At 37.6% G+C, this 15,480-nt stretch overlaps 1 protein-coding gene across 4 annotated transcripts in view; it reads right to left on the bottom strand.

Moving 5' to 3' along the window:
- DACH1 (dachshund family transcription factor 1) overlaps positions 1–15,480 on the bottom strand; it is a 519,370-nt gene that overhangs the window by 149,114 nt on the left and 354,776 nt on the right. For 2 of the 4 annotated variants that reach the window (XM_069205293.1, XM_069205291.1), the window contains 3 exons: positions 14,729–14,864; positions 13,477–13,542; positions 11,212–11,346 (listed from right to left, as the gene is read on the bottom strand). In XM_069205293.1, the coding sequence (XP_069061394.1) occupies positions 11,212–11,346; positions 13,477–13,542; positions 14,729–14,864 (337 nt within the window). The remainder of the gene's footprint in view (positions 1–11,211; positions 11,347–13,476; positions 13,543–14,728; positions 14,865–15,480) is intronic. The other 2 variants (XM_069205292.1, XM_069205294.1) reach the window with 1 other exon arrangement.

Below are 15,480 nucleotides of genomic sequence, written 5' to 3'. Positions count from 1 at the left end.
TGATTGAATAGAAAGATATGATTCACTACAGTACAGTTTCAGATAGTCTATTATTCAGGACATTTAGCTTGACAAGATCCTGGTTTATATAGAAAATCTTCCTTGTTTGACTATTAGGCCTTATCTGTGACTTTACCCAGGTTAGCTTTTTTTGGCCGAATTATATTAGCTCCTCCTACAGCTCTTGCAATAGGCTTTTACATCTTCAATCACATACTTCTGCCAGTGTTCTTCTAGGTTCAAGTGTTGTACTTCATCTAGTAGAAAATGTATTTGTTCCATTATTTGATTGCTTTGATGTTTGTCTTTCAGTTTTGGAGTCTGAGGACAGCAAGCATATTCAATGTGGGTGATATGATTTGGTACAGACTGTCCATGAATGCTTTTGGGACAGTGGTGCTGGGAGAGTTTACATTAATGAAGCAGTAAGATGCTTCAAATTAAACACTGACATTTTCACAATGACTTACTGAAAAATTTTAAGAAGCAAGGTGTTAGAAATTGGTTTTCTGGGAGGCAGAGGTATGCATCATGTCCAATGAGGAACTGCAATCCTAGTCAGGGTCAGTCACAAGCACACCCTAAATTAAACTATGCTCACCCCCTGGAAGCTTGGCACAGAGCTGTAAGGCATAAAGTAAGAGGCAATGGGCGTGATTTAGAGTTTGGTGCATTGGGTTACTCCTTCACAAATGTGACAGATATCCCATTCACTGTATTTCGATTTCATATTTTCCTATGGAAATCGTAATATGGCAGATGGGATATCCACCACATTAGTGACAGAGTAGCCCATCCACAAAACTCTAAATCAGGCCCAATGTGTCAAGTATTTAAGCAACCCTTTAAAAAGTAAAGTCATGAAAACACCACACAAACAGATAACACACGTGGATAGAACAATAATTTAATGAGCACAACAAAACCAAAACAACAAAAATCCAATAAGTAGAATCAGAGTAATGAAGCCTTAAAGAATAAAAGGGATTGTAGTACTTAAAAGCTTGAAGCTCCAATTGGGACTATCTGGTTATGCTAGACCGGGTCAAATAAAAAAGTTCAGGCCAACTGTGATAGAGTGTGGGACAGAAACAGGGACCAGCCTCGTTTGCATCGATTTCGAGGGAGATGTGAGAAGCAGGGGAGGAGGGCAGGTGATGTAACATCATCAGTCATTAGGATGGAGACGATGCATTGGCTCTGAGTCAAAGAAATTTGGAGGTGCATTGGAAATGGAGTTGATGCACAGTGCTGTCTGCGATGTGATGTCCTCAGTCCTTGCAACGGTGATGCATCGGCTTCAATGGAGAGGCGCTGGTTCTAATCGGGATCTGGTTCCGAGCAGCGCAATGGCATCAATGCAGAGATTTTTATTGGAGCACCACTTCATACCCACTTCCAAGGGCCCAGGACTGGATTGTCATTTTCAAAATTGTAACAATAAATTTGACTTTACCATTAAAGAGGATTTATCATTACAATTTCATAGGTACAAAACACAACACATCAACCTCCTTTCTTTCAGGAATTACAGCTTATGAAATGTAATAGGAAATCCCCAGTATTATCCTATGAGAGGGGTAGGCCTCACAGTACTTAAAAACAAATTCGGGAGTTTTTACTACCAGAATATGTAAAACTTAAAAGTACATGTCCTTCCTTTTAATTAAACAGCACCATGCCCAATGGGCTACCTAGGGCCTACCTTAGGGGTGACATATGTAATAAAAGGGGGTTTTAAGGTTTGGCAATGGGTTTTATTGAATCGACCTAGAACTATTAAACTAAAAGGTGATGGCTAAGATTGAATCACCATGTGGTAGTTTGTTCACTGAAGATTTATGTCACATTGAACTATCAGATATTCAGCTATTTTATTCCATTAATATGAACATGGAAAAAAACTCAATCTTTCTATACCACAGCAGGTTCCCTTCTTCTCTTTGAATTATATTTGTTTTCATTACATCTGGACACTACACTACCTATTCTCTAGTGCATTTATCTCTATGTACAAACTAGTATCTCTGCTCCTCTCTATCCTACCACTTCTACCTGTATGCTAGTGCTTATTCACAGTGCTGTGCCATAACACATTATGCTTACATATGCACAGGCATCTCTGCGCCACGTAACCCTAGTACATCTATGCTAGCCAACACCCTAGCACCAATACTTCTGACTATATCATAGCACCTTCTGCCCAACCCCCACTATATTATTACTGCCCTTTGTGACATTTTCCATTCATGCTAACATGTAACCACATGCTCAGAATATAGTAAGCAATATTCGCCCTCTGATGTAAAAGTAAAATTACGGTTCCGTTTAAAAGATTCCCATTGATTATTTCGGTTGTTTAAATTCCACCACCTTTCTTAATGTGAAAGCTCACAAGACTGGTCTGAATAAATGTGTATCCTGGGCTTCCTTACTTTCAGAGAGAACCTTTGTTGCTTGACGTCAGGGCTGAATAATTGGTTGTCAAATTGAAGGCAAATGTTTTATAGTTGTAGTGCGATGACTCTAACTGAGAAAACACTTTGGCGGTGATTCTAACCGCGGCGGGCGGCGGTCGCCGCCCACCATGCGGTTACCGCCAAATGACCGCACCGCGGTCACAAGACCGCGGCGGCCATTCTGGCTTTCCCGCTGTGCTGGCGGGCGACCGCCAAAAGGCCGCCCGCCAGCACAGCGGGAAAGACCCAGCAACGATGAAGCCGGCTCCGAATGGAGCCGGCGGAGTTGCTGGAGTGCGACGGGTGCAGTAGCACCCGTCGTGAATTTCAGTGTCTGCTATGCAGGCACTGAAATTCTTTTTGGGGCCACCAGGGGCCCCGCAGCACCCCCTACCGCCATCCTGTTCCTGGCGGGAGACCCGCCAGGAACAGGATGGCGGTAGGGGGTGTCAGAATCCATGGAGGATTCTCAAGGGCAGCGGAAAGTCGGCGGTACACCGCCGACTTTCCGTTTCTGGCCGCGGCTAAACCGCCGCCGTCAGAATGCCCAGCGGTGCACCGCCAGCCTGTTGGCGGTGCTACCGCGGTCATTCGCCCTGGCGGTTTTTACCGCCAGGGTTAGAATGACCACCTTTATCACAACTGAGCTCCATGTAATTTGGAGGCACTGTTCTAGAAAAGCCAAAGAGCACTCACGTTGATTTGGAGTCTTGAAGACAATTTTTACATCATCTTCAAAGGCACTAACTGAGAGAGATGGTTTCACTCACCTAGGGAAGCAGCATCCTGCATGAGAAAATACAAGAAGTTGTTGAACGCAACTATGACTAAATCAATAAAAGTGAGTGAAAAATATTTTGTGGGATAGAAATCCAAAAAATGCAAGCACGCTGCCATCGATACCTGGCCATTTCTAGATATGAACCTTGAAAAACTGATCATAAAAAACTTTGAAGAATTTCAGAACAGTGTTTTGTCATAAAGGCTTTACTAAAGCCCTATAATAAATGCATATTATAAAGTATGAAATACTATCCCCATAAATTGTTAACTTCATTTTAATCATGCTTGCTCCTAATTATACCTTTAAAAATGTAGGGGCACATAGATACTGCACTAATAGCGTATTTATGCACCACTGTTTAAACTTTAATATCCAAATTGCCTGGTGGTTTTGCATTGTTCAAAACTTTATGTTGTATCCCACAACGGCTCCTGAAACAACATGCCTAGGCTCAGTCACACTACCAAAGGGAGAGCTAAGAGACATACAGAGCTTTGATTATCGTTTGTCTGGTAATGGCTGTATTGAGTGTTAAGGATGCTTGACAAGTTTAATTATTATTATTAAGTAAACTCCTCCTTTCTTTCAGACTTTTTTCTGTCAGTGAATCCATGACATACACATATTAACATACCCTTGTATATAAAATACACCATTTCCAAAGATTTACAGTGCAAATAATCACCACAATTCCCAGGAGGGCCTTTTACAAGGATGAGGCATATCATCAAACATTGAAGAATAGGTGTCAAAATTGATAATGCCCTTCATTCTCAAAATACAAAACAATTTTCGAAGACAGACATCTTGTACGTCCCAAGTCTCTTTATGACCATACAAATTGCAATAATGCACTATACAAATTTTGTATCATAATATAACATGACATGACATGTCATAGTATAACCTGACATAACATAACCCTCAACATATTCTCGAACACATAGTTCCTTGTGTAGATTTCATTTGTATAATTTTGCTGGGTAATAATTACATAATATTAAAGTTAAATTGTATACTTTTTTTAAAGTATTTTGTTTGGTTATGTGTTCTTAACTTAGCTTGAATTTGGTAAAAACGATATATAAACGGATAATATGTCAACTTTGTGGTCTGTCCTGCAAAACGCTGAAGTTCCATGACTGAACATTTCAATGGGGATAGCAAAGGCCTTCTCTGCCTCAATCTAAGAAAATACCTATTTCTATTATTGCCCCTTTTGGTGCCATGACCTTCCACCTCCTGCCCAGCACTCTGTTAAACATGCCTTACCCCCAGCTCAAATGCTGATTATGTGTTTTATGGCACTATAGGACAGGCATAAATATGAATGTGGTGGGATGGACTACTAGGGACTACAGCATTGTTTCCTCATAATTCACACAATCATCTTCTTTGATTTCTCCCTCCCTCATAGGCATGATTATGCATCATTGTTTTAGGGCATGGGTTTGAAGGGAAGTGGAATGAGAGTGTAGGTTAACCCATCCCCTCCCACTTCCTCCAGCTAAATGAACTTCATCAAGCATGATTTGTATTTCAATACCCGTAATAAGTATTTATCCTGTGATATACTTTGTGAAAATAATAGCAAAATATAATTCTCTGATAGTGTAATATGGAATTAAACTTACATTTATATAGTGCTCATTACCCCTGGTGAGGCTTAGAAGTGCTTTACAGTAAGTATCACCCAACCCGGGAGTCCAGAGTTAGTGGTCAGTCCATTGATTACTGAGTTAGTCTTGCATGCTAAAGGAATCCATTCCACACATGTACTAGGAATGATCTTTAGAGAAAGCTATGTGAGAAGCAAATGCTTGCTAGAATTAATATTTTTAAGACTGCAGGGATAGGGTTTCAAAAAGATATTAAAGGAGGTGTGAGTCTTAAAGTAGCCTTTATACACAAGAGGCATGCATATGGTAGAAGACGAGGAGAAGTACATTCAAAATCAACAAGGGAGAGAAAATGTAAGCTTAATTCAAGGTCTAGTGAGCATTCAGGAATTTTCAATGCAATAAAGAAGGGGAAGATATTTTGCCACAGTATGCCAATCTGTGGAGGTAAACCTGTAGAATCAAACATTTTTTAAATTCTGCTCTAAAGGAATGTGGCTTTCAACAGTCTTTCTAGAGGAACTTTTAAAGAGGTGGCAGGTACCCGGGTCACTACAAAAAACAAGCCCAGTGCTTGTTGAGGATTTTTTACAAGGGACCATCTGCAGTGTAACATTTCAGCATATCCCAGTACCTGTGATTAGAATTTGACAAAATCACCATCCCCCTACTCTATCTAATGCAAGCAATGCTTTCAAACCCAGAGAAACCCCTATGTGTTTCTCCTAAAGCAGTATATTTAATACCATAAAGTACTGACACATCTGATAAACATGTTCTATACACACCCACCATCTTAACATATAACAATGCAAATGATAAACATGCTAAACCAATGATTATTATTAAATTCAGTGCATGTTTCTGACCCATTAACTACCTGGTTTGGGTACCTGTTCCTCAGCACCCATATAAAGAGCACCGGGCCCCAAAGAAAATACACCATGGCCTGCATCATGAATGTGTTGTGTGGTTACTAGGGGTGCAGTTTCAGGTAAGGAGGGAGGGTTGCTGTTTGAAGTGAGTTGGGGGGCCTTAGTCTGGCCTGCTATGTCTATGCTTTGTTTTTCTTTAACCCCTGATTTCACTAAGAAGTTTTAACCAGATCATTTTTGTGATCAGGAACTAATACATATACATATATAAAATAAAAAAAAACAGTGAAAAGTTTATTAATCACTGGATGGCTGCACAATGTCCCAAGGATCGTATGTGACTGAAAGATGAAAAAATTATTCAAAAAGATATATATGAAGTTTGTCAACTGTTTATTGTAGAAAAATATATATCTGAAGTTCAAGACAGAACAATAATTCTCAATCACGCTGTCTCGGCCAAATGTCAATGCGTTTCGGCAAACGCCTTCAACTGGACATTGGCTGACATTTTTGCACACATCAATTATCTAGTGTAGTCCTTTTTTGATTACAGCAACACAATGTATATAACGAAAAAGAGGCGTCCATCTTAAAACGTTGTTACTTTCTTATTGCAATAGCTAAACAGCAACCATATATGAATATCAAAACGATATCATTATATTCATATATATCTACCAATAATTACATTTGACTCCCTAATATAAGAATATCAATTTTTGGATAATTATTTTCAATGATGCTTATATATAAATAAATATCAATATTTAAATAGATAGTTAAAAGATGTTAAATTACAATTATTTCAAATAGTCGTCTCCACATCAATTTCAAATCAATTTTTTTATATATATACTCAAATGTGAAAATATTCACTGCACTCCAAAAAGCTCCCAAAATGCAGTCTTAATTCAGAGGGTTTAGCAGTAGAGTGCACCGCTGAACTTTCTATTGGACCATTTGTCTGCATATATATATATTTATATATATATATATACATATATATATATATATTTATAGTGATTGATTTAGCCAAAAATAGTAAATCTACACTCATATGAGTACTCCTTGAATGGATGCAAAACTGCAACTTCTGGAATTCACGAACCTGTGGCAGTAGTAAGCTAGGAAAGCAGCCCTAGACTCAGGTTTCCACACATACTACTGGCAATTAGAAGGTGATGAGATGAAGGCTTGCAAATAGTCTAACCACTGGCAGGTGCTCAGGATAGTATTCGAATCTATAGTTTTTCACCTACTCTGCCCCTCTAGACAGAGGACCTGATTTACAGTTTGGAAGTTGAAAAGAAAGGCTGGGTGCAGAGGACTGCTTTCAGTCGCACCAAATTTAGAGATGTCCACTAGCCGACAGGATCCACAGTCATGATGGTTACTGTCAATGTAGGAAAAGTTTAAAAGTGGCTCCCTCAAACATGGCAGTAAGCCATCAAACTTATTGACATTTATTTTTTATTTTTCAAAAAGAAACTCCTAAAGCGGGAGTTGGCCCTGCACAATGAGAGTTTCCTCCCATGGTGTAAGGGGCATTATTCTTTTTAGGTCAAGCGGGCAAGCACTTTGACCAGTTATAAGTATTGTGGATTTAACCATGCCCATCTCATGCCCATCACTTTCATTGGCTCCTGGGCTTGCCTTTCAAAAACCATTTGACGTCATTGGTAAATGCTTTATATTTGTCCCGCCTTGAGACTGTTTTTGTCACGCCTTGCAGACTGCCCTATTTACATGGATTATTGCATGATTGGCGATATAATTCAGCATGGCAAACTATTTTTTTTTATTTTGTCTCTTTCATTCGTGCTGTATGTTGGCCATGGTGCTCACAGCATGAACAGGCACAACAGAGTGAACTCGATCAGCGGTATTGGAGCGCTGGTCATATTGTTCACAGTTACCTGATCAGCATAATTTATTGTGGCTCTCACCTTAAAACATTTGAAATTGGTAAATGCTTTACGTAAAACAGAAATCCTCAAAGCAAAAGTGGCTCTCCCGGCACAGCGGTAGAGTTGATAATATAAAATTAACTGCACTCGGGAAACTCACTTCATAATGTTTGCAGGGCTTTACTTTTACAAAACATGGTTGCTCATAACTACGTCTGTGTTGGTCCCAGGACAATGGGACCACCTACACAATGTTCACTATGGTGTGTTCTTTCTGTCTACATCATCTCTGGGTCCCTGCACTAGGTTATTGGGGACCCCAAAATAATAACCCCTCCCACCATTCAGTGCCTTTGTAAGTGTTCTCATGGCTGGAAAGTTTGTTTTGCAGTTGGGAATAGCTTCTGTTTTAAGGGCCTTGTTAGTAATATCATTGCTATAGGCCTGCTATCTCTAAAAATGTGCAATACATTATGCTCTTCAGGGGATAAATATATGGTCACACTGCTTTATTTAATGCCATTTTTGTGTGGTTATGCTCTCTAGGGGCTAGCTATATAGTTACATGATGTTTCTTACAAATGCTATTTTCATTGTGGTGTTCTCTAGGGGCTGTCCTAAGCTTTGCAGTCATATCAACATACTAAAATATTCATGGCACAGAAACCTGCCCCATAATGCTTTGCAGGGCATTACTTTTCCAAAAATGTTTTGCTTATAACTCAGCCTGTGCTGGTCCTAGGCTGTGGGACCAACTTCAAAACATTGACCACAATGTGCTCTTTCTGTCTGCATCATCTCTGGCTCCCCAATCGATGATAATGTGGACTCCAATATAATAACCACTACCACCATTCCTTATCTTCTTAATCTCTCTCAGGGCTGGAACTTTTGTTTTAGAGGTGAGAGAAGTTGTGTCTTATGGGCGCTCTCTATGAGCCAAATATATGGTTACACTGTATTATTTTCCCTCCATTCTTTAATCAAGTGGTTATGATCTCTAAGAGTTGTCTGGATGGTTACATGACCATGTTTCTTCCAAATGCTATTTTTATTATGGCGTTCTCTAAGGGCTGTTCTGAGCATTGCAGTCAACATACTGTAATATTCGTGGCACAAAAACCTGCCAAATAATGCTTTGCAGGGCATTATTTAAAAAAAACTATTTTGCTCAGCCTCTTGTGCTCCTACGGCGATGGGACCACCTTCAAAACTCTCTTTCTGTCTATATCATTTCTGGTTCCCCACAGTAGGTTAGTGGGGACCCCAAAATATTAACCCCTCCCACCATTTAGTGTTTTTAAGCTTTCTCATGGTTAGAACTTTTTACAGCTAGGAGAACCTTTTTTTTTAAGGCCTTGTTTGTAATATCATTGCAGTAGGCCTGTTAGCCCTAAAACACCCTCTAGGGGCTAAGTATATGGTTACACTGCATTACATTCTCCTGTTTTTTTGTCATGGGATTATGCCCTCTAGGGGCTAACAATATGGTTACACGACCATGTTTCTTACAAATGATATATTTGTTATGGTGCCTTCTAGGGGCTATTTTGAGCATTACAGTCTAATGCTAAAAGATTATTTCTGATAAAGGTTTATAGGATAATTGTATCTGTTTTAATAGTATCTCCCTATTACAATTATGGTCATAATTCAGGCCAACTTGACATCCTTATTAAACTATGACTGTTTGAACATTCTTAATATGTTTGGGGGCCAGTCTAGTTTATTTCTCCTCTGTGGCTGTCCTGTGTCTTTTTAGGGGAATTGTGTTAGCCAGCCAGCAACTCTGATGGTGGGGTGGTGAAAGTGGTATTCTTTTGGAATTAGCATGACAGATTTAAATAAGGAAGCTAAATGGCAACATTTTCATTTTTTTGCTGCAGATACAGGAAGAAGGTAAATGGAAGTTGTTTAGTTAAATGCAGGGTCACTAGAATTATATGGCAGAAAAAGACAAAGTTTTGAGGCATGGTTGACCAGTTTATGTGGCAAGAAAAGTCCAGTTATGAATTTCCAATGCCAATAGCTCTAACAAATACAAGACCTATTGCATTGTAAATGCTTGTTTTCTACTATCAGCAGTGACCAACAGTTAAATAAAAGCCATTCAACCATCCACTTTAAATAGGACAGACAGTTGAATGGCTGACTTTGAATGGCCCCTACTCCGTCAGGCCAGCAGAGGACGTTTTGCATTGACGGAGGAAGCTTTACTCCATCAGCATAAAACTTGAAGCCCACCTTACTCAAGGTCGGGAGGACAGACCTTGAGTTTAACAGACAGGGTACTCGGCCACTGTTACAATTGAGTGCCCTGTCTAACAAACTCTAAATCAGCTCCAGAATCCCACATAGTGCAAATTAGTACTGAACCTGCCCCTAACGGGAACAGTTCATCCCAAACCTTGGTCTTTTTAGCTATTCACCATGCCACCCACTGCATTTTTAGGTGGTAAATTTGAGATTCACACCCTTGAATCTCACAGACTACGCTATACCCCTTGTGGTCACCATGACTCTCCATAATATAAAAAGGTTTTAAGAACTAGGTCAAATGACTATGACTTTTAATCAAAATCAGAACTGGATCACAAAATAATGAAGAGTTGAACAGCATACTTCATTATAAGCAGGGTGTATAAGCTTTGTGTAACTTAACACTCACCTGCTGCCCTACATTGAAACTTTAAATCTGATCTCTGAAATATAGGTTGTACTAAATGGAAGATGTTTTGTCAGGTATCTAGTACAGGCTCTATTCATGGATGGTTCTGCCTCCCTAGTAACAATGTTTACATTTCAGAATAATATGTTTCTATCTAATATTGCTTTGTTCTTGATAACACATTTCTTTCATTCTGTGGCAAAAGAAAAGGGGTTTTCCATCCAGAGTCAAAAAAAGTGTCTTAAAGCATTGTTTGTGTGGTTTTTAAACTATACTTCTACCACATGCTGAACAGCATATGTTGATAAAAAACAGATGTGGTTATTTTTATGTCTTCTGAGTGCAAATGAACTATTACAATAATTTATTGAATGAAAAACATAAAACACATATAGTTCTAATAGAAAGAAATAACATATACATAAAATGGTGATGGTCTACTGCATAATTGTCCCTGTTGGACACACTTAATATTTCCTCTGCCAGCATAAACAATGCAGAATTTGCATGATATTAATTGAAATACAAACATTCAGCACTGTTTAAGATGCATAAAATGCAGGCTAGTGAAAAGAAATCATTGACTGATGACAAAAGAAACTACTTCTCCAGTTTTTCAATTGACTGCATTTAATACCCAAGCCACTGTTATTCCGTAATAACTCATATGCAGACTGACAACATGCAATGTGTCAAATGTTGAATATGTTAAGAGATAACATATTATTTCTGTTTTGAAACAGACTTTAAACCTGTTAGACCAAGTAAAATTTAGGTTTTGTTTTTGTACTAAACATTACTCTCATCAAATAGTATATAAGCATGAACATTTTTGTAATTCTTCAATACACAGCACCCATTATTCAGTATTGTATCCAGCTTGTATAGCACGTTACCTTTTTCAATGTGAATTCTTTTTGTCTCATGTCCAACATCATGGCCGGCAAGATCTCCCTCTTTTGGCCCTGGCAGGACATTTGGTGATAAACTCATCAACATCTGGTTCATGGAAAGTCCATTCTGATGTACTGCTGTTGGATATCAAGGAGTAATATGATCAGTGATTTTGCTTGCTTTGTACATCAATAATAACATGTGTTGCAAAATAACAACTATTTTCCTTTATGGCATTTCTTCTAGTGATTCTAAATAATGCAGCAATAACTAATGAGATGATACAATGCTATCTACTGAAATTGCACCAAATCAGTAATCATAAATTAACCTAGCAATGCCATCAACTTTGCTGCATCAAGTAAAAATAGAGATTTAGAAGCTCACTTGGCTAATGTCATATTTTGAAGGTAAAATATGTGGAAATTATAGCTTAATAATTTGTCTTTCTTCTAGTTCTGAACACTTTTTTTTAGCTATGCCAAATAAACTATATAGTTTAAAGAATATTTTTGGGTTTACGAAAGGGGATAATGATTATATCAGAAAAGTATTCTAAGGGTCTAAATATTACCATTACATATACTGGAACAAATATTAACCTGACCTATGCCATCTCCTTGCTTTCTGCCATTTCAGGACTATGCAACACAATAATATTGAAACTGTATTGTGTAAAATGTTCTGAAAAAAGTCAGTGGAGAGAAAATTAATATGACTTCCTAAATTCAGGCTGATTTCTCAGTCTGGTGTGTTTTCGCCAGCAATGAAATATTTTGAGCCACAGTAGGCCTGGAATTTGAAAATGAGTATTTTCAAGTGTTTGCTCTTCCTCTATCATCTCAGTAGCAGATAAGACACATTTACTGAGATGAGCAGGGCATGTGTGGCAAATCTGTGATATTATGAAGTTGATTTGGGTTGTCAGATCCTCTACCCCTGGCAGTTTTGTGAATATACATTCATGACAACACAGCTACTGCATGCTTGTAAACTAACAAGAAGGAAAACAAGCTGCTGAGTGCTACATGGGATTGACTGCATAGACGTAAATCATGCAAGATATCTTGTCAACATGTAGTTAAATAAGGTATAACATTTCAACTCAGAAGAACTTGCAATCAGCATATCAGAAGGCTCTTTAACAAACTAATATTTCCAGATTTAGATATTACTGTTTATTTGTATATGGTGAATTGCTGGAAGTACACACATTTATGTAAAATGCAGTCTTTTAATTAGTTTGTTTTAATCAAGCAGATTATGATCTGCTTGCATTGGAAAATTTAGTAACCTCTGAATTTACCAAAGATCTTTTGAATCTATCTTTATACAGTTACTTGTTCTCTTGCTGTGCCTCCAGAAGATGTCATTATTTAAATGCAAGGATTGTTTTTGATCCAGTACATTTTTAATTTGAGAAATGAACCCCACTTATTTTACATTATGAACACTCTAAATGTGCAAGTGATTTGGAATAGTATTAGAATCCTGCATGTGACGTACACAGAGTCATCCATTGAGTTTACTAGAAAATGCACATAAAAAATCTAAATCATGCTAAAAATGCCCTACTACTTGAAACGCCACCTTTCTACCAATCTTGTGTTGCATAATATAAGACATTGGGTCATTAGGTGAGAAAAGTGGAAACCCCAATCAAATAATTAATACAATCCTTGAAATGTGCTCTATTTTTTTTAATTTGTTTGGGATTTTTCACTTTATTACTCTTGGAGTGCTGCATAAATACTTTACACATTGCCTTCAAATTATGCCTGACTACTTAAGTGCCAATCTACCAGATGGCTAAGCACAGCTTAATTTAGTTACTTTTGTGGTTCACCCTGAGAAGGATTGTGTTTATTATTTGAGTGGGGCTTCTATTGCTCCCAACTAATAACCCTATGTCTTACACATATCTTACAACAAATGTTGTTGAGCTTCCTTGGACAGTTAGTATATTTAAATAATGGCAATGGCATAGGCTTTACCTCTGCCCTTTTTACTGAACCTAAAAACATATGTACATATAAAGGGTTCCAATGCAAAAGAACCAGCAATAACATTTCAGAGCTTTTAGCAAAATAATCACTAAAATAATCCTTCATAACTTTTCAAATGTAAAAGAAAATCAACTGGCATTATCAAATTTGACACACTCTTGTGGGAAGTTTTTAATCTAGAAAAAATAAATGATTGAAATAATTATGGAAATAATCTATTAGTTCGATAGACAAGATTTGGAAATATATGTTTTTTTTCACCTGGTTTTAAAAGAGTTCCATGGTAGAATTGCAGTGAGTCCCAGGAGAAGCAATGAGGCAGAGTGGCTGGAAAGAAAAAGTTGTTGAACCCTCACGATTTTTGGTGCTTGTGAATATTCATTTTAATTTTTACACATCTACAGAATCAACTGGGATCAATATTGGGTAGAATAACACATATACCCTTTGAACAAAGTGAATGTGTATCAAAATAAGGCACTCTTGAGTGAATAATAAATCTAGGGAATACAACACATACCACTGTGTGCAAGTGCATGCATGTGTGTCAATCTTTCTACTTGAATTTACACCTATATGTCTATGTGAATGCCAGTCTTTTTAGAAAGCGGCAACTCTAGTAGGTTAACTAGCTTGTAGCTAAAGATTCACAATATCTCAATACGATAAACAATATGCCTAAATCCACTAATGGTCTAATCAATAACAAATAATATTGGCATATTGCCTTACATACTCTACAAACATAAAAGTCTCCTCATATAGGAAAAGGGTAAAGTTCAATAATAATTTACTTTATGGATGATATCTCCCAATGTAAATGTGTTATTTTCACATGGGACTCCAAACATTACTTCTCTCATTTTTTAAACTGATTTGAGAGGTATTTGTTCACTTTTTATTCCAAAATAGACATTACATTGTCTTTTCTCAAGTTAGTAGAAAATGTTTAGTGTTTCGATCACTTATTAATAAAAAAAACTGTAATATTAAAGTATTTGTGTATTACTATAGAAAATGAAAGTGCTTTTTTACTTGGGGTTTAACTGCAAGCTTGGACTGGAAGATCTGTGAAATTGTTCAACCTACTTCTGTAAAACCCTTATCACCCCAACAGTAATGAAGTGGCACAGGGTCAATAATGGATGGTATAAACATTCAGCTCCACATCCCAATGCTTATTTTTCTTTTTTTTCCCCTATATATTTACAGTATTCTACCCTTAGTTGGTGAATATCCTAAAAATATTATAGCTGTGGGCCTCCCAGTTGTTAAATTCCCTGCTCCACCTTATAAGAACAGGGCCATTACTAACAATTAGAGCCTTTGGCAGTGGCCGCTAATGTTATAGTATAGCATTTCACACAATTGATAATATTTTACCATGCTATTGTATCTCTACTTTGAAAAATTCTCTGAGATTTGCAAATATTTATGGAGATCAGATAATGGATTGGTGATCCTCTCTACAATGTTTAATGTAACTATGTGTCAAAGTCAGTTTAGGACCTACGGATTCGATCAGATGAGCTTTCAGTCCGTGCTGGAGAACTAGACACGCTACTACTTCGATGAGATGATGGGTGGCTGCCTGGCCGTCTGCCCTCTTCAAGTGAGGGAGCAGGAGAAGGACTGTCTGGAACACGCTCCTACAGAAAAATACACAAGAAACAAAAATTATTATAACATATAAATCATGTCTATAAACAGAAAAAGCACAAGATTAATTACATATGTGCTGAAGAGCCAGGGCTGAATTCTGATAAAGTCACTCAGCATGTTATCTTTCTGGAATTGATAAAATGGCTATGATTGATTATAAATGGGATAAAGTACCTCCTGATACACAGTATAACGATATAGCAAGTTACCAAGGAACTATATGACCAATGACCATACAGACAAAGGATGTAGAAGACTAAGGGCCAGATGTACCAAAGGATTTTACCCATTCTGTGTCTATGGGAAAATTTGTTTGCACATATGGCCCTTAGTTCCTATATAAGTTAATGGAACTCCGATAGATCAATAAATAGAAATACAATTTTTCTCAAGTTTTCATATGAACGCTCCTTTAGTGATTAATCCTGGTACCATTCTGGCATATGAAATGTTTACAATGTTAGTATCGGTATTTCAGGCTTGTGCCACAGCTAGTAAAGCTAATAGCATGACATTAAAATGTAGAAATTGCTAACCCTGACACTTTCAGTATCGTCCATTTTCTTCTAGTCTTGATGTAAGATGTTTTTAGGGGCATTTAGC

This window comes from Pleurodeles waltl, chromosome 8 (genome assembly GCF_031143425.1).
Source record: "Pleurodeles waltl isolate 20211129_DDA chromosome 8, aPleWal1.hap1.20221129, whole genome shotgun sequence".
Lineage (NCBI taxonomy): Eukaryota > Metazoa > Chordata > Amphibia > Caudata > Salamandridae > Pleurodeles > Pleurodeles waltl.
The sequence above is the reverse complement of the archived record's forward strand: the minus strand, read 5'-3'. Positions and strand labels throughout refer to the sequence as shown.